The sequence below is a fragment of the Empidonax traillii genome, unplaced genomic scaffold (genome assembly GCF_003031625.1).
Source record: "Empidonax traillii isolate 1590-97213 ecotype Southwest subspecies unplaced genomic scaffold, ASM303162v1 scaffold723:size436081, whole genome shotgun sequence".
In the NCBI taxonomy this organism is placed as follows: Eukaryota; Metazoa; Chordata; class Aves; order Passeriformes; family Tyrannidae; genus Empidonax; species Empidonax traillii.
Window position 1 is genome coordinate 295,709 of NW_020955916.1, and position 20,458 is coordinate 316,166.

At 36.2% G+C, this 20,458-nt stretch overlaps 1 protein-coding gene across 6 annotated transcripts in view; it reads left to right on the forward strand.

The window, feature by feature from the left end:
- Window positions 1-20,458, forward strand: part of CNKSR2 (connector enhancer of kinase suppressor of Ras 2) — a 210,948-nt gene that overhangs the window by 140,990 nt on the left and 49,500 nt on the right. For all 6 annotated transcript variants that reach the window (XM_027900407.1, XM_027900408.1, XM_027900403.1 and 3 more), the window contains 4 exons: window positions 13,776-13,824; window positions 14,666-14,838; window positions 16,984-17,057; window positions 19,557-19,628. In XM_027900407.1, coding sequence (XP_027756208.1) covers window positions 13,776-13,824; window positions 14,666-14,838; window positions 16,984-17,057; window positions 19,557-19,628 — 368 coding nt within the window. The remainder of the gene's footprint in view (window positions 1-13,775; window positions 13,825-14,665; window positions 14,839-16,983; window positions 17,058-19,556; window positions 19,629-20,458) is intronic.

Below are 20,458 nucleotides of genomic sequence, written 5' to 3' on the forward strand. Positions count from 1 at the left end.
TAAATTTAAAAAAAAAAATTGTAGGGAAAAATATCAATTGCACAGATTTTAAGTAGGTGTCTGAAATCTAGAATGTCATTATACCATTACAACAGATGGAGTTTGTACATTTTCTTCTTAAAAATGTTTGAAGTCCAACTATTTAAATAACAAGGCTCCCTTTTTCTTTTTCTCCTCCCTGTTTTCACAATAGTCTGTAGTTAGACATATAATTGTTATAGGATAAAAATCTAGCAGTTGATATCAAAGTCCAGTTTAACCTAAGTGCACAGTGAGAAATATTTTCCATATGTATTTTCATAATTCTTTGAACATTTGAATTAGTGTTACTTCTTTGCTATGGTCTTTCATCTCCATTTAAATATAAGTATTAAACTGATACTGAAACTTGCAGATAGATTACAGACCTAAATGCATCAATTATTAACAAAGGAAATTTTAAACTCCTTCCTGAAAACATAAGAAGTATTTGATGTATAAAAGTAATACTTTTGTTACAGTTCAAAACATTGGCATTTTTATATTCTCAGCTAGGAAACTGCCCTGGATTTCAAATAATTGTCCAGAAATTAAGTGAACATCATGAAGAGTTTTGGAAATAGTTGTGAAAGATTTCACTCTATCTAATACCACAGTAAGAAAGCATTTTAAAAATAATTTCTCTAGGGCTTTGTTGCAAGTTAGGCCTTAACAGTCAAAATATAATTGTGCATGTTATAGCTTCCACTGTAAAGGCTGGAAAACACAAACCTTAACCAAAAGTAGCACATGTGCTGTTGAAATTTCACAAGTGAGAAAACCATCATTTTTCATGATGTCTAGACTTTATGAAAAAAGCTCTCAGACTGGACTCTAAGTAGGCTCCTGGATGCCTCGGCAGAAAAGTCCAATCCTCTGAACTGCTGTGGTGCCCAAGCTTCTCCTCAAGTACTTGTATATTTATGAATGTCCAGCATAGCTTGGCTGGTACAATTTAAACACTGGGACATCCCTCTCTGGAGTTGACTGGAGCATTTATTACTTTCTTCTGTAGGTTACACTGGTCATATCTCACCTTAGTTTTTGTAACCTTAGGGGAATGTAGGAGAGCACTTTGGTCTGTTCTACAGCTTCATCTCCTTGTTCATTTTCCCATCAGTGAGCATGTCATGAGGAAATAAGGCTGTGGTGATAACTAGGTGCACATATGTGGAAATGGAGGAAACTGCACTGCAGTATAAACAGAGTTGAAGAGGCTTATGAAGTTATAGAATAATCTGATTTGGAGTTCTTTTAAAAGATTCAAAGTCTATTCAGAGGCAAAAGTGCTAGTAAAATGTTTCATATAATGCAATGCAGAGAAGAATATGCCATTTTTCTATCAAGGCATCATGAACTTGTATTGATTTCTCGTCAGCCTAATCTAGTATAGTTCAGGTATAGACTGCCTTTTGCTCTGAGAGACATTTAGAAAGAACAACTGAAAACTGAGTAAGGAGAAGAAGGATATGAGTAAGAAATATAATGGAAAATTCTTACCTGCTGCTATCATGGTCTGAAACACCATCACGTCTCACAGCCACAGTTGTACTGTACATGGGCAACAGTACATGCTACACACTGGCACATGTTCTGATTCAGACAGAAGAGCAGTATCTCTCCCATTATTAAGTTGGAATAGTGGTTCCAGCTCTTGGCCAGCTTCTTCACTCTCAAAAGAAGCAATCTAAATGACACTGTATATTTCTCTTCATTTGAATACAGCACTATAAAAATGTAACAAACACAAACCAAATAATAAAAATAGTATTTATGTTGTTAAAATCTGTGTAAGAACTTCATCTTCAAACAAAAGGGTCAAACAGTTAACTAATAAGCAAAATATGCCTTTCTTGTGACAATTGAAAATTATTTGGTTTGCCATAAGATTGATGTGCCTAAAGGTAATTTTAGATATTTCATTTGAGTTTGGGGAAAATGTGGTTCAAAATAATTCTTCTACATTTGTGATAGAAAAGGCAAGAGAGAAACAGCATATAAATTCCTTGCTAATGGAAAATGGCATTGTATTATTTTTAGAGTAATGCAATCAACATAGAGTAATAGAGAGGCCTCCTCGGTCTAATCCAAAAATCACTTAAATCACTTAATCCTATTCAGATATGCATTAAACTCCACATTCAAACATGGTATAAATTGCTGTTGCTAATGATGGGACCAATAAAAGGTGGATGGATAGCCTGTTGTCATAATTCCAAGTAAAATGTTGGACTGAGGGGGAAAAAAAAGGCCAGCAAGATAAAGGCATCTGATGAATTTGCTGTAGGAAAAAAAAAAGCAACAAATGCCTCAGAAACCAGCAGAAAGTGCATTGGATAATAGGATAATTCAGGCTGGGAGGGACCTCAGGAGGCTGTGTAGTCTGGTCTTTGGCTCAGGCAAGACCAGCTCTGAGGTCAGACAAGGCTTCTCAGGGCTTTACCCAGTTGTGTGTTAAAAACGTCCTGAGATGGAGGCTGCATGAGCTCTCAGCCAACCTGCTGCACTGCTTGGCTGTCCTCATGGCAAAAACGTTGGAGATGAACAATGAAACAGATATTTTGGCAATAGCTGAGGTGATAGCAACTTGCTTGGATTTAAGGCATAGTTTCTGCTATTTGATTGCTGCTTAGCTGAAATCATCTTGTGAATGTGCCTCAGTAATGTCACATCTGTTCTGCCTGCTCTAGACTAGCAGTCCTTTGAATTCAAGAGTGCAGAGAGTAGATGTGTATATGCAGCCTTTATATTTGAGTTCTGTTTAAGCATATATTTTGTGAAACATTAATACCTTATCTCCTCAGGAGGGAGTGCTAAGTTCTTTTAATTATGTGGAATAATATCTGCATTGTTCTTAAGGTATATATATTATTCCTTTCAAAGATGAGAGAATATTTTCATGTCTTCATTGCTTCTCTTTGAAAGAAGTAGTTAATACTATAAACTTTCTCTTATTGGGGAAGTGGTTACCTAAATGAAATTTGAGGGCATTGAATACAGGGGATTTTACATCTATTTCTATATATGCTGTGATCTTTACTAAAATCCAGAGTTAATTATTGCAGCAAAATAAAATGCTCTAGAGATGAGATAATATTGGTTTATGGACCATCATGAAGCACAGTTAGAGTCTTTTGTGGAAAACTTTTATTTTAAACTTTCTCTATTACCTTCTTATGCATTGTGACCATGAGGGGAAAAAATGGCTTGTTATAATTTCTTTCTGTGACAAAGCTGGGGAATTCTTTAAAAATGAGACAGTTACTGTTAAGGTCATCTAGTCCAGCTCTGCCAGCCTAGATTTATTCCTTACTGCATAGAATATAATGGTCTGAAAGTATTTTACATGGTCCAGAGATGTAGATCTGTAGTCTAATAAATCTTGCACCTCAGAACATTTTGAAATTCCTTTCACATCCCCATTCTGTACTTTTTTCCTTTTCATAGAAGCATTCCTGATTGTATCCTGCCTTTATTACCTGATAGAGGACTGTTACCTTTGTAGTTTTTAACATTGTTTGTACATCAGTAAGCTGCATTATCCATAGCTGGTACAATCACAGTAGCACAGTTGAGGGTGGGTTTTTTTGTGTGTGGGGGGGGTGGTGGTGTTTTGTTTGTTTTTTTAATGTAGAATAAGTGGTTTAGTCCCTTTGAAAAAGAAGAGATTAAGTGCAACATACTGTAGCAGGGAAGTGCATGTCAGGTATTGCACAGAAGGGACTTAGCATGAGTTATCACTGCAACATGATGGGGAGTGTCACATCTGTGAGAACTTCTATCTAGGTCCTGACTTCTCAACTGGCTCCTCTCTGTACTCCTGTCTGCACAAGGGGAAGGGAGTTACCAGGATCATGAAAGCTTTCAACCAACGACACTGGCTGGCATGTGTTGTGAAATTTGGCATTCTAAAAGGCTGGTACTGAGTGCTGAAAATGTTGATTGAATTAATGGAGCACAGATGCCCATTTCAGAGTGCTATTTTATCAGAATCCCTTTATAAGCAGCTCCGTTGTTTCTGAACAAGTGATTTTTCTCAAAGTAGTGATTTTGATTCCACAGGAATCTCTTCCCTATTCCTCTACCCCGCTTATGCAGTGGTGGCCCCTTGATCCTGTTGGTGACTCACAATGTGGGATATTGCAGGGTTTCACCTGGGAGGAAAAGGGCTCATTGCAGCAGTGTGGCTCCTGAACAGAAGCTGTTTTATTAGGTGTTTCTATTGTACTGCAAAGAAGTGCTTGTTGCTTAGTGCCTGATCTCTGAGTCAGCCAATCCATATCTTCTACTGTGCTGGGGAGGCAATAAAAAAGCCTTGTATTTTTCATGTAGCGATAACTGCTTTTTGTCTCTTTCTCAAGTATACCCCTTTGCTTTCAGATTATCCCAAGTAGATAGTATTTCCACCACCACAGAATTTGGACTTAGAATGAAGTGTAAAACTAATTTTGTAAGCTGTTTTGTGCCCATAAGGTCACCATAACCAACTCAGAATTAAAAGGACTTAATGTTATCTTTCCCCACCTTCTGAGAAGTGCTGCTTCATCTTATGCCTAGAGGAAATATTACTGAATTACAGCAAGTAATGTGACTTTTATCCTGGAATGAACCGTTCTTTTTCTACCTTAATTCATAGATGCAATGGAAGAGTTTGGTATGAATGTTAGCAGAATGTATTATGGCTGATGTACAACGCTCTTTCCCTCATTTCCCTGTGCAAAGTTCCCCTCTATTCAAAACTAGAATAAGTTTTCTGTTTCTTTCTCTGTAAGCACATTATGCCCAAGTGCTAACACAGAATAACTTGAGAGGGTATATCTCCCTTAGAGAAGAAATCTGTTTTCTCAGTTGTGCCCTTATTCATTACAGAGCACCTACATCCCCTTCACTTTTCTCTGTCACACAGTCAGACAAAACAATATGAAAGAGCTCATGCTGCGAGACACAATCAGAGGTGTTGCTAACTGCTCCTACAGAAGGAGGTGTATGTACTCTTTTCACCATAAGCAAGCACCTGTGTGTTGCAAGGGGGCATGGGACCTTTATTTTAAGCTAACAACTTTTCCTCTGGAAAGACCGTGGGCTTGATGCAAGATTTTGTTAATGCCCTGGGTTGACTTCTGTTTTACAGTAGTTAGTTTTCTTCTGAGAAGGTCCAGGGTTGGCTCCATGCTCTGCCACAGACCACCTCTCTAATCCAGTGTAATCAAGAATAACTTTCTTAAATCTGCTTGGATAGTCTTATTTTTTAAAGGTTTAGACAAGCATACAGAGGAAAACCTACCTTTCCTATGAATAAGACAGAAATTTCCTAGGCAAAACTATATTTTTCCTGGAGGAAATTTGTGTAGTTTGAAAGAGATTTGTTTGACTGACTGATACATGCTAGAGGGCACAAGGAATCCACAAGGCTTCTGGAGTGCTTATGTGGTGACTTGTCTCAGTGACACTGTGAAAGGACAAAAGGCAATGGATATAAATTGAAAACCTAAGAAAAAATACTTCTACTGTGAAGATGGTTTAACTGGAACAGGTTGCTCATGGAATCTGTGGACTCTCCACCTTTGGAGATATTAAAAACCCAGCAGCCCTGAACAACCTGCTCTACTTGAGTCTGCTTTGAGCAACAAGGTTGGGTGAGATGATCTCCAGAGGTGCCTTCCTGCCTCAGTCATTTTGTGTTTTTTCTGACTGGTCCATTCTCCTTAGTAAGAGATTAAACTGGGAACTGCTCTGGGATAGAAATCAAAATAAAGTGTTAAATACTGTTCTGTAACATGTGATAATTTAGTTTGTTTTTCCTCTTTAAATGGATGCACTTGAAACATACACAGTGACAGAGAACTGATGCATCTTGGACTTTCACCATTAAAGGATACATACATTTTTTGAATCCTCCCTTTCTCTCCTAGATTACCTACTGTCAATAAAAGTAGTGCAGGAGGTACCAAAATTACATGTTTCAGAGTAGATATAGAGCAGAAGAGTGATCTCAGAATAAATTATTCTAATGAACAGCACTTGTCTAGTTTTACTTTTTTTCCTCTTTTGCTTCAGACAACTATGACAGTGCTGCAGTCCTTGTTATGTCAGTCAAAAAGACAGTGGGGGAATATGAGAATGCTCATTTAAATTTGATGTTGTCCAGAAGTTTTACTGCTTCAGTACTTCAGTTAGAGTCCTGTGTTTTAATGGCTAAGAAGGCAAATCTTTCCCTGGTAATGGAAAGCAGCACCACTATATATTATTTTCTCAACATAGCATGAAGATTTGAAAAGCTGATTTATTTTTGCATTCATTATGCTAACAACTTTGCACAAACAATTTGCACTAGCTTGTACAAGTGCTGATTTGCATCCAGCTAATGTAACATTTGCCACAGAGTCCCCCCAAATGACAAGAAAACATTTAGGGATGGGAAAATGAATAAGAATCCCAGAGCAGAAAAGCTGTGCAGGCTATCGCATTTCAGACAATCACAATTCTGCCCTTAGCTAGCATATTCTTCTTGGTTAAGCAGTTGTAGGAACAGTTTTATGAAAAAAATTGACATCTTTGATCTTATCAGCCCTTGTAGACCTTGTAATAAAGGAGAGCATCCTGCACAACTAATGTAGCCATTGCCTACCACAGAGGCAGGTAGAAAACCTGCAGCCTCAAGGTCTTAGGCTACATTTTTATTACGGTAACATACTCTTAAGGCACATATTTAACACTTCTTAAGGTACATATTGTTTCTTTATCCTTGTGGTCATTAACAAAATGCATGTGTTGGGAATTCATGGTCAGAGATCCAGGAATCCAGTTAAAACTGCGACCATGAATAACTGGTCATAGCCATGTACTGTAGAACTAGTACTTCCTAGAAGCCTTTCATAATGGATTTTTTGAATGCTACCAAGAAAACAATTGCTTTGCCAACTTTCTCAAATACATGTTCATTTGGTCTTAGAATTGAAACACCCCTTTTTGTGTCTCTGAAAAAGCGAAACATACCAAGCCATGAATTCTGGAATCCATTGTTCTAGTGGCTTAATATGTCAGTGCCTCTCACAACCCATTTAATAGTCAGTGATTCCTGCTTCCCTCTGTCTGCAGCACCCACCATTTAGAAGAGAAATATCCACTGGGTATTTAGTATAATGATTCTACCCTACTTGTTGACACTGTTTGTATGTAGTACAAAACCTCACTTTTAGGAGTTTGTTCATATGTAATGTTCATACTGTGTCTTAGTATTAGATGTCTTAGAATCTTAGTGAATGTTGTCCTTTTAAACCCAGGAATGGTAGTTTTACTATAGAGTGTGCTCACAACAGAGAGAGCTGTGCAAGGGAAGCACAAGTATCTGTTACCAAAGCACCAAAAGATCAAAATTTAATTCAATTTATTATTTAATTCAGTAAATTTTCCTTTTGAGTAGCAAGGCTGAAGGTTTCAGGGCATTGTTAATCAACTGTGGCATACTCTGTTGGTAAATCTCTTTTCATTCCAACTCACTATGGATTTATGAATTGCTTGTCTGATGACTAGTTTGTCATCAGCCTATGACTAGTGTAGGAAATAATTCTGGATTTGCTTTCATAAATTCACAGCTACAATTTTGTGTTAGATTTTCTCTCACATAGACCATCCCATTTACTGCATGTGCATTTTACCTATCCAAAGTGAAGCCCCACTTTTAGAAGGGTTGTGTAAACTAAAGCTCTTGCAGCATATTAAAAATACTTTATTAACGACTTAGTACCATCTGGTATCATTTTTTGGCAACTAAGTAGTTTTAGCCAAAGATGAATCAGAGAATGTTGCCTGATGAGAAGTTCAAAATCCAGAAGTAAATAAAAATTTTAAAAAAGAGAACAATTCTTTAGCAAAATGAAAGAAGAAGGAAGAATAGAATAGGATTTGGAATAATCTTAGACTTCTTGGTTACAGGAACAGGAGTATCTCCTGAAATATACTGACAAGTCAGATATACCACACCCAAAATTTTTTTGCAGATATTCACTCTTAGCAGTCTGTGGATTTCAGTCAATGCACAAAACAAGGCAATGAGGTATTTGCCTTTCTAAACATGACCTTAGAACATAGTCTTTCCTTATCTCACTTTTTCGTAGATTCCCATTTGATTGTAATTTCACCCTTAGATCTTGATTTGTCTGTTAGCCTGGTAACTGATTCCTTCAGAGCATCAGGTAGTGCCTCGTCTCTTCACTCCTATGCCAGTGAAGTCCTGTGTGACCCAACTTCAGCTCTTGTTCCAAAAACTGCCTTTCGAATGCCCTGTGTGGACTCAGCTAGTTTCAAGACCTATCTGACTATAAACAGTAATCTTTTTTTACCTACTTCGAGGGCTAAAATAGTCGAATAAGCTGCTCCTGCTGAAAACAAAACAGTTACCTGTTGTGAATGAAATTCTGCTGCTGATTGGCAGGAAGTTTCAAACTTTCTGAGCTGCCAAAGGTCTTCTCTCATCATGCCTTTGTAACAAAGTCCTTGAAAACTGTTTTCCACAAGTATCCATGAAAATAATGACTACTATTATTTTTTCTTAATGGACACTAAACAAGGTGGTAAACAAAAAAAGAATTTGGCGATATCATCTTTTGCAAGTACCCTTGCGCTTGAGGTATTAATACTGATGTATAGTGTGACACTGTAATATAAACAGGTTTGCATTTTTGCCCCTTTCACTCTTCCTTTAGCTCTGAAATTTTGGATCTCAACACACCAAATGCAGAGAAATGTGTATCTGTGGTATCAAAACTGTGAAAACAGAACGTTGCCAGTGTTCTCCAAGTATTGAGAACTATCTCTCAAAGTGAGAGATCAATCAAAGAATTGGCAGCACCAGCTTTCTTTTTTTCTTTTTCCAGATACTGGCTTTTCCATCTGTAGCGGAAAGTTCCAGCAATCAGAAGTGTTACAATCTACCCTGCTGAAACTAGAGAAAGTTATCTTACAGTGACAGAGGGGAACTGCCTGACTGTAAATAGTTCCTTAGTGTCTAAACTTGCAGCTTGAGAAAAATTGGATTTGACTTGAGCTCTAAATAAAACTATGAAGATACCTGCCATTTTCCTTTCCAATCGTACTGAGCTCAGATTTGGGTAAAAGAATTGGAGATTATTATTTCCATAACCGGATTCTCTCCTGCAGCTTTTTTAAAATGAGCAAGTGAAAAATCTCTGAATAAAAGTGAAGAAACAGAAAAGCACTTCTCCTTGGAGAAGGAGAACTTTAGGAGCTGTCCAATTTAGTGCTAATTGCTGTGGCCAGTTTAGATCTTCAGAGAATCTTCAATTGTGGGGGTTTTTCGTAAACCTACAGATACTGTAACCATGAAATGAGTTTATGTAACTATTAGAATCTATGTATTTTTTGAACATGGATTTAATGTTCTGTTGGTCACACCTGGAAATTATATAAGATCTTAGAGAAGCTCAAAGGAACAGTTTAACCTGAAATCTTTAGACTTCCTCCTCGGACTCTTTAAGTTTGGCAAAACAACCAGTCTTCTCAAATCAGTAGTTTTGATCTATTTGTCTTCTGCTTTTATATGAGCTATCAACTTGAATAAAAATTTTCTAACTTTCATCATAAGTTTTATCAAATATTCTTCTCTCCTGATAGCAGTTTCAGACCAATTTAATATTAGTATTGAAAGATGGGTTTATTAAGTTTTCTTTTTGGCATGTTACAAATAAATTAATTGAAACAAATTATCTCACACTTTTATTTAAATACATTTTTTGAAATAGAGAGCTATCAAATTACTACTGAGTTAATAATAAATATATTTTCAGCCTTCTGAAAATTATTTACTGACTTTGAATCTTGTTTGCCTTCTGAGAAAATATAGAGAAGGCATGGTACTAACCAAGAATAAATACTTTATCCCAAGAGCTGAAATCAGACAGAAATCTGGATAACTCTGAGAATGAGAAAAAACCTGGTAGTCTCATTTCTTGACAATTTTGTGTTTTATGTACAAAGATGCTGATGTTGATTGGGTGCACAGGCATAGCATTGATTATATCATCTGTATGGGATTATTTTTCTGCTAAAGGAGCAAATACAATTACAGGTTATTGGTGATCTCTTTGGTTAGTGTGAGCCTCTACCTGCAAGTATTTTATTATGTAGCTGTGTAACCCTAAAAAGCATGCCCTGAGGGAGATTTCTATTTCCAGCTGTGCAGTCTTCTGATGGACTTTCAGAACCCCGTCAATCATTTTGAGGAGTGTGAGAGTAAATATAACACCCATAGCCAAGTTTGGTAGTGAACAGTTGCAGGAAGAGAGGAACTGGTGCAGCTCCTCCCTGCATATTGAAATCTCCATTGGAATGTGCTGCTAAGCCCTCGGAAAAGGGATAGAGGTAGGCTAGCACCCTTGTTAAAAGAAAAAACAACCAACCAACAAACAAACAGAAACATAGGAAAAACCCTTGTAAAAATGATGTTTTATTCCTCTGGAAATACATATGCTTTGGAGGCTGCTGATAGCAAAGGCAGACATATATATATATATATATATATATATATATATATAAAATGTTCCTTTGATATTCTACTTAGGCATGCATTTGTCAGAGGGCTTAGTTTTGGTACATTATTAAATACAACAAGCCTAAAGATCACATATTACAGGAGAAAATCATTGCATTAAAAAAACTGAGATTCAGAGCATTCAGAGGAGTTTTGTTATTTGTTAAATATTAAGTGACACCTTGCTTTTGGATAATGGAAAGTTTTTCTAATTGTATTTTGGGTGACTGGAAATCATATAATTCCAAACATGATTAAAAACATTTCAAATTTTCTTCAGGAGTGACAATTTCCACATGTCTTAAGGTTTTCATCTGTTTCATCTTTTCAGTGGCAATCTTGTTTCCATTTTACTTATTCTTTTCGGTTGCTAACAACTTTCTTTAATACGGGATAATGCTTTCTATTTCATTTCATGCTTGTTCTCAGAATTAGTAGAAGAGATGACTTCTTGAGAACTGGGACAAGATGTATGTGAAAGCAGTTGCTCAAAGCTCAAGATTTGTCAGACTCAAAATGCTCTGAACATACATTGAATCTGGTTTTGTGGATGAGTCATTAAACAGTATCTTGCAGCAAGCTTGCATTAGTACAAGTGAATTTCTGGCTTTGGAGTGAATCCATATTTTTAGGGTTCATGGCATTAAAAAGAAGTATTTATATTATTTTCATATTTGCCACATCACAGAATTAAGCTTAAAAGGGGAAACATTATGGTGACCAACATCAGGACAGGTGGCATAAAGAAGCTGTGGAATCTACGTCTTTGCAGATAGTTGGATCTAGGCTAGAGATGACCCTGATGATCCAGTGTTGGCTTCAGAGCAAGCCTTGCTCTGATCAGGAGGAAGGACATGACCTCCTTTGTCATTCTCTGATTATAAACAACGTATTTTCTATTACATATACATCTTCAGGGTTAAAAAAATAAGATGGTGCTGTTTTTTGCAAAGGGTGAACTAAATTGAAGCCTGAAGTCTAGGTAAAATAATCTAAAGTGGTAGTTAAAATCACTGCAGTTGAACGGTTCCCAGGAACTTCACTCAGTTGTAGATTTTGACCTTGATTATAATTTAATTCAATGAGCTAATTTAGAGTAATAACTGAATTCAATAAAACCTTTCTATTTTGCAATATGACATAATGTATGGAAAAATGGCTAGACATCTAAATTACATACTTTCTTCCTATTAAAAGCTGATACCCCTTCATTACCCTTCCTTCCCAAAAACTGACTCAGAGGTTGAGAGGTGTGAGCTCACATTTGCAGGTTCAATTTATGGACAAAATATTTAACGAGAAGGCTTTTTATATTGTTCTCACTTGCTTTCAGATTCACTTTTAAGAAAACCAAGGTTTTCCTTTTCTGTTTTGACACTTGGAAAACATTAGTGCAGAAAGGTCAAGCAGCAGAATGAAGTTGTCTGGGTTGTGAACTGAGAAGTGCTAAAGTTTCGGATTTGTATGTGTGTGTGTTTTTTCAGCTAGTTTGAATTAGTCAAGATTGTCAAAGTGTCTGAGAGGGAGTTATTTACACACTTCTGCCCAGCCACTCTGTTTTTCCTGAGTGATAAAGGTCTCTCTTAGTACTACGCAGTTTGAAATGTTTCTTGTGCCATAAGCTGGGATGGTGTTGCTGTCTTCGCTTCTTGAGAGCTATTGCTGATTTAATTGATATTGGTAGCAGAAGAAGGACAAGAGCCAGGGAATGAAAACGAGTGGGATCCATTTTTCTTCCCAGTGGAGTCCTATTTTGACCCTCTGAAGTGGCAATATAGTTGAGTAGCTTTCTTCAGATATGGTTTCCAAGGAATCAGCACATCGAGAAATTCAGATAATTTTTTTAATTACACTTAATTATTGCATTGCTGGTAATTTTCCCCCATGGGCATGTTAGTATTTGCTTCTTGAGAATCTCTCAGCTGTGAGGCAAGACATCCCTTCAAAGCTGAGCCACAGACTTCTGCAGTGAGCTCATGTGTGCGGGAAGCAGGGAGGAGAAAATTAAAATAGAACAGAATCATTAAGGTTGGAAAAGAATTCCAGGATCATCGAGTCCAACCTTTAACTAAACACCACCATGTCAACTAAACCATAGCACTAAGTGCCATGTCCAAAACCAAAGCAGCTCTTTGACTTAAAGGTAGTCTTGTAAACTGGGGTGGGGGGTTGTCGTGTCTGCTTGGAACAGGATTTGGGATCTCAGGGCTGTCAGTGCTTTTGCTTAGATTTATTTTTAACCAAGTGGCACAAAAGTTTTGATTTTTTTGATTAATTCATGGTAATCTGAAAAAGGAAGTTTTAATACTCAAGACACTGTAATGTGGCCTTTTCTTAGTTTTAGCAATAATACATTTGTCTATCTTCAAAGAAAATTAAAATTCAAAAAAAGCGAAAGCATGTCTTTAAATTTTGGTGCGATTAATTACAGAATTACTTTTTTAATTCACTAGGGATTGTGATTATCTGACTTAAAGTTTTCAAACAGAAATGGCCATGAAATGTGTTAATATGTGTTGGTATTATTAAAAGCTGGAATCCTATGTAAAGGAGTAATTTTCATCCTGTCTCATAGATTAGTTCGTAGGCAATAAATTATTCCATGGGAGTGGATCAACTGGAGGAAAGTACTTCCCTTGAAAACCGGGTAAAAAATGAAGTTCTGATTCAGAATTTTTATTTGGGAGATGCTTTTCTGGTTGTGATTTAGCAAAACTTTACTGGCATCCTAAAATACTAGGCCTGTTTCTGAAACAATTGTCCAATGGTCTAATGACCATTGTATAAATGCCTTCACACCTCGTTAGGCAGTGTCTTAATTTGCACATTTGCATATGTGTCAAGAATACCTTAGTTGGATGATGTATTAGAAATACATGAGCTGAGTATTTGCACTATCACAACAACCAAAGGGAAACATTCCTTCTTTATTGGCGGAACAAGAGAGAGTGACAATTTTAGAGAGAAACTTCAATTGTTTTAGCAAACTAATTTGTGGCGTATTTTAAGGTGTTTCACAGCATGCTTTTGCTTTACAACCTCATAAACAGATGAACTAAAATTACCTCTTTTCTTAGGCCTAGTAGTCTTTTGGCTGGTGTTGCCTGATCATGACTTCAGTGTCCCCAGGTTACATTTCTTTCATTAAAAGGATGTAGTCAAATATAAATCTTGGTTTTTTACTTCTTCCCTTTTGATTTTCTTGTAGACATTTCAACAGTCTTCTCTACAGCAGAAAAGTAAAAAGAAGAACAAAGGTAAAAAATAAATTCGTTTTCATGTACTGGTGGGAAGGCAATTGCCAACATTAATGTTATGATATTGCAGTATCTGAGGAACTAGAACTTTTTAGCTCCAGTCAAATGTTCAGTTCAGTTGACCATGTTGAGAATGTGTTAGTCCATTACTGATGTCTCATAGTTTCATAATGCTCCTCTACCTTCATGTATCTGTTTTTATCTTGTTTTTGAATACTCAGACTCTAGCCTCTTTGGGGCCAGGGTTGGTTTTTCCAGCTGTATGCATGTAATGCCTCAGTGCAGCTCTTGCTCATTACCTATGCTGTCAGGTAATTTATATCATAGCAAATTTTCTTCCTTTGATTTAGAAGTACAAAGGCTTAGGAACTGTTAAGTTTCAGAAGGGGCTGCAAAGAGAGGTTTTTGAACACCTGTAAAGTACTTAAATAGTTGTATTTAGCAACTGAGTGGTAAAGTACATGAATTTATATGTTGTGTGCTTTGATCTAATGTGAAATACTAATCTTTCTCTTATTTTTAAATATCTTACCTTTCTTTTCTCTATAGTGTCTTCTCTTTCTGTGTTGCCTTTTTTTTTTTTTTGGTCTTATCCATAGAATATGTAGAATATAAGTTCTGAGATGCTGAAAATGGTTTGTTCTGATTTGCTTTCGTTTTTAAATTATGGTGAGTTGCGTAAGTTTTGTGGTCAAAATAGAATGTTTGTAATATCTTACTCGTGGCAAATTGAGTTGAAATTTTTAATTAATTTTCTTAAATATATGGTGCTTTCTAACTAGCTGTCATTGATTTAGTGGACAAGTCAAATGCTTTCACATCAACTTGCTGTCATTTTCAGCTCCTATCCCTGGTAAAAGCAAAAGACGGATCTCATGTAAAGATCTTGGTCGAGGCGACTGTGAAGGCTGGCTTTGGAAAAAGAAAGATGCCAAGAGTTATTTCTCCCAGAAATGGAAAAAGTACTGGTTTGTCCTGAAGGATACATCTCTATACTGGTATATCAATGAAGAGGTAAAGCATCTGTGCTCATTGTCTCAACAAATACTCCATGTAGTGCTGTTGTCATGATTTAGTGGGTAACTGATGCTTTGAGTGCTTATATGTTAATAACTTTGTTCAAAGAATCATAGTGAAATTTATATTAACTGCTGGACAAAATTACCATTAAGGTCTGGAAATACTTGGTCCTTCCAGTTCACTTTTTACTGCGTGGAAAAATAACAGTTTCCTGTGTCCTGCTGACAGCAGTTTAGAATAAATCTATCCTCAAAGCCTTGAAAGGGGAAAAGGTAGTTATTTAATCCTGTCATTCAAGCTTTAGTCATGGGAGTGTAAACTTTGATGTTGTGCTGCCTGGTGTTCCTTGTTTATCTGTGCTAGTGAAACCACCCAAACCTCTGGCAATTAAGGAAGATACTTCTGTTTTCTCAGTTGTGTTCTCCTGTTGTTCCTTCTTTGTAGCTCTTTATGTAATTTCAGTGCTTATATATGCCAAACTTAAAAGCATGGGAGCAGCCCAGCTGAACTGTGTACAGATTTGACTTTGCAACATATTCTGCAGTGGAACACATTTGTTTATATCAGCTTTAGCAGCAAAGCTTTTTTTCCAGTGAGTTAGGAAACCTTGATTTTAAATTCTATTAGTCTCAGTAGTAAATATGCTGAGTTAAAATCATTGCCAAGATGTGGATACACTCCATCCTGTGCTTGTTCTTTTAATCACTGCAAGCATCTGTACATAACCTTTTCAAAATATTGTAATCCCTAACTTTTCCCTGAGTAAACAGAAAGCAAGTAGTTCCATGGAAAGGGTTACTGAAGCCTGTTTTCCCACAGATTCATTCCATTTGTGTCCTAGTCCCAGCTTCAGATCAGTAACCCTAACTCCTAGCTCCATCTTCCATCCCTTGGCTATTATAAGGTCTTCATCAGGGTGGTATTTGATGCCTACAACTACAGTGACTGCCCAGCAGCTGTGGCCAAGGAGCACATGAAACCTCTGAGCTGTGCTGTGCTTTCCTGTGCAGACAGCAGTGGTCTGAGCACCTCTATCGCCCACCCTGTCCCAGGCTTTCCTGGGAGTTTCCAAGACTCGGTCATTTTTGAGACCTCAGCTCCCTCAGCAGTGTCTGTAAATCACCAACAGATTCAGAGGCTGGCAGGGGGTACCTCAGTGGTAGATGGACAGACAAGCCAACAGTGCTGTTGCCAAAATTGTTTCCTTAGGCAACCATTCAAAAAAGAAATAGCAAGATTATTTTAAACAGTGTCCTTTGGATTCGAAAATACCTGCTAATGCAGAACCTGTTACAACCTTGTACCTTCTACACAGCAACTCCAGCTCCAGTTTTATATGTTGATTTATGTCTTTTATTTATTTGTTTTTAAGAAGGCATATAATCATATGGGCTGCATAAGTAGCATAAATAACAGTCTGAATTCTTAGAAAAAGATATAATTCTGTGGAATTCCTTAACATGCATTTATATTTTCTTCAGCTTCACTTCTATGATCCTGTATTAATTTTGCATGCAAAGTTATGAGCTGTTAATAAGGAAGACTATGTTATTGATGTAATAGTAGCTTAAAATAAATAATTCTTTCAAACTGTGAAAAGCCAAGGGAGATGGAATATCTGATAAAATAAACTGTGTAAGTCTTTAGATGAGAGAGGAGGAAGGTCAGATGTATTATGAGTGTTTTAGAGAGATGAAAGTAGCTGAAGAGATATTATGCCTCTTAGTGTGATATCTTATGAAGATGGCAAACAGCACACATTGAAATTGCCTTTTTCCCTATTTCTTACAGTAGGCTGCATTTCTCCTTACTAATTAATCCTTCTTCCCCCAAAATTAACTAATTACAATAACTAATTGACGGAATACATTTGGTCATTTTGTATATTTTCAAATGTTGGTTCAGCTGTGAAATTGTTTGAGAAAACTAGGTATTTAAAATTGTATTTTACAGCAAGGAATCTGTCTTACTACTTTGGCAAAAGTCCCAGTGACTTCTGTGGGAGGTTTATCAGAGCAGAGCATACATTAGTATTCCTTATGTAAGAGGCAGACAAGGGAAAATATTTCAAAATTTTCAGCGTGGTGTTTTTTTTTTCTGACAGTTTAGCTACAGTAATATCTGGAACTATCTTTGCAGGATGAAAAAGCAGAAGGATTCATCAGTCTACCTGAATTTAAAATTGACAGAGCCAGTGAATGCCGCAAGAAATAGTAAGCACGCTCAAAAATAATGAATTGATACAATAAAAAAGGTGGAACAAATTACAAGGTTTTCTCTTAAAACGGTGACACAATGGACTTCATTACAATGATCATGGGGTTGAATCACAGAATAAGCTCATACAGGAAAAGCAAATTAATTTTTGTATGGGTGTGCCATCTTGCCCAAAGAAGGCTATTTTTTTACTTCATTGTGAATCACAGTGTTTGACTGGACCAAAATGAATTATGAGCAAGAAGACTGCTTGGCTGTTTCTGGCCCTTTATTTTCTTAGTTTCCCTTTCTTCTTGTTTTTTTCCTAGTTTTCCTTTCTTCTTTTTTTCCCTTTCTCTTAGGGGTTGCGTTTTTTAATTTGTTTGTTGGGAGTTGGAGAGCGTTTTTGTGATACCATTACACTCGATAAGAAGCTTTAAGCGTAATACAGAGACCATAGAGATAAAAAAGTCCCCAAGTTATGGCCAGGCATCAATATTTAATGTAATTCCAAGTTAGTTAGCATCATCTCAAAGTTCGCTGACACAGTATATCAGTCCCGAGGCAGAGTTAAAATGAGAATGACAGCAATTTTTTGTGGTTTTGATATATGACCTAAAGGTCTTAAAGAACGTTTCTTCTCACCAGTTTATGCTGCTATCTAGATTTGTGCCATTGCACAAATCCATATATTATTTAGATGCAAATTCAATCATATGTAGCAATACGACAGGTGCATACTGCTACAGAGATATTTTTAGAGTCATTATTGTTCAAAAATTTTTCGCCTTGCCTTTTAGTGATTTGTAGAGTTCTTTTTAGTTTAACAAGACTTTGGAATTGCTGAAATTTGTGAAAAACAGTGTTTGCAAACCTAAAGTGGTATGACTTGTAGTACACAGAGTTCCACAGAAGGCACTGACCTTGTATCAGTTGGTTTCTGTATCTCTTCAGGATGAATGCTACTCTTCATGATGATCTCAAAGAGCAGAAAATTAAAACTGCATTTATAGAAATAAAAAAAGGTATCAGTTTGGCTCATTGTCCTGTGTCCTTGGGCAACATGGCTAAAGTGCTTCATTTTTAATTTTTTTGGAGCAGCAGCATAAAATTGACTCATTTCTCAGAATTGTACCCTGCTTAAATTGTTTTGGTTTGGTTTTACTTGATTTAATATCTACTGGATAGTAGCACGTAAAATGCAGCTATTAAGATTCCTTGCTTGTGTGAGATATAAAGATAAAAAAAAACCCTCTAAGAATCCAGACGACAGATGCTGCAACAGTTTTAAGAAGTCAATTTTTGGGTCTCAGTAACTTGATGATGTCTTTCTAAACTGAGCAGATGTCACTGTACATCTGCTTGGGCTTGCATAACATTGTGTCGTGCTGTAACGTGTTAGAGGAATTCTTTTAGTCTCAATTTTCTGTTGCCCTCTCTAGCAGTAACTTTCCTCGATACAAAATTCATATGCCTGGTTTCCAAAACATGGGTGTGTGTACACACACAGACATACATATTGAAAATTGCAAGTGTGATACACATGAAGAACATAATTACCATTTTTCTGAGACATAATGGATTAGAGAGGGAAAATTATTTTATTACCTTATATCTATCTATCTATCTATCTATCTATATATAAAATCCATTGTGTCTCAGGAAAATGGTGATGATGTTCTTCATGTATCATGTTTACAGTCTTCCATATCTTCTTTGGGACTGTTAAATTTTTTGTACTTTTTTTAAGAGACACATACAGAAAAATTGTTCTTCTGCACTGTAAATTATTAACTATTTTAAATGCATTTTCTGGTTCTTCAAGTACTTCACCGTAACTCTTTAACCATCATAGATAAAAGATTCTTTCTAGTAATTTATTTCATATTATGTATGAAATGCAGTAATTCCCTCAGCCCAGTCATGTTGATTACTTTAGTGGAAAGAAAAGATGAGATGTAATTGCCCATTGCTTAGAATGACCTCATGAACACAGTGTTGATTTACAACAGCTTTTCAGAAGTCAATCAGCACATCACATTTTCCTGTTGGAAATGAAGTCATTAGAGCTAAAAGTAATATCAAAGTCATTGGGATGTGAGAAATCACCAGGACTGAGAATTTTTCTGCTGTATTGAATTAATTGTTCTGTCAGTTTTCTGTTCCAAAAAAAAAATTGACAGCTATATATATACACCAGCAAAATTACCTGATACATAAAATTGTATCTTTAACTGATTAACTTTTTCTAAATATAGCACACTGCAGGTGATGGTGAAACAATTATTTATGCACATACGAATCAATAATCATTTAGAACACGGTAGTTGAAAAGCACTTTACTTGGTGAAATCTGGCACAATCCTAAAAGTTGTATGTTTACGTACTGTTTGGGGGCATGAAACAACTTAGGAAATATAAACTCATCTCATTCCTTGGTGACCACGCTGTCTTACATCTTAAAAAAAAAAAGAGTCGTGCCATTACATTGTTATAATTATGTTTTTTCTCTACAGTGCATTCAAAGCCTGCCATCCTAAGATCAAAAGTTTTTATTTTGCTGCTGAACATCTAGATGATATGAACAGGTAAGGAAATCTAGCAGAGTTCAAGGGCACATTACTTAAATGTGACACTTCTTGAAGCCAGTAATAACATAGTGATAATAAAGAATGTGTTATTCTAAAAAGTTATGTTTAATAGCTAATAACCATTATTTCTGACTGGCTGCATAGGCTAAATATTTGATTCATGGAAAAATTACCTTTTCTTGAAACAAAGGTTTGAAGATTCCCTGTTTCTAAAAAGAAATAAAGACAGTATGTGAAACAACTCCAAACACTATTTCAGAATTCCAGGTTTCTGATTTTGGCTGTGTGGCACCTGCCAATGTGAGATATCTCCATCTCTGCTTCCTAACGTACTCCCAAACAGATGTGATGCTTGCTCTGGGAATCCTTCTGTTTCTTGCCCTGGAGGGAATAAGAAGTTGGAGAAAGATTTAAAGCAGTCACTGCTTTTTCTTCTGCCAGTCTTGAAAAATGAGAGAGGGATTACAAGGAACAAATTTTGCAGATTCTCTCTACTGCCATGAATTTAACTTATATATTGAATTGAATTTGGTGTGGAAAATTTCAACATCTAAAAGAAGAACAAGGACTTGAGTCTTAGTTCTTTGAGTAATGAATTTTACTCTATCTATTTTAGACCATTTTTGCAATAGTTCAGGAACATAATTGAGACTTCAGCACAAAATAAACACAATTCCTCTTAATTTATTTGAATGGTAAATGAAAACCTGGGTCCCATGTCTATACAAATATTTTGGGGGTTATTTCATTTATTTTCACTACATAACTGGAATTAATTCAGTTCAAAATAATACACCATTTTTATCATATGACAGAGAACACAAACA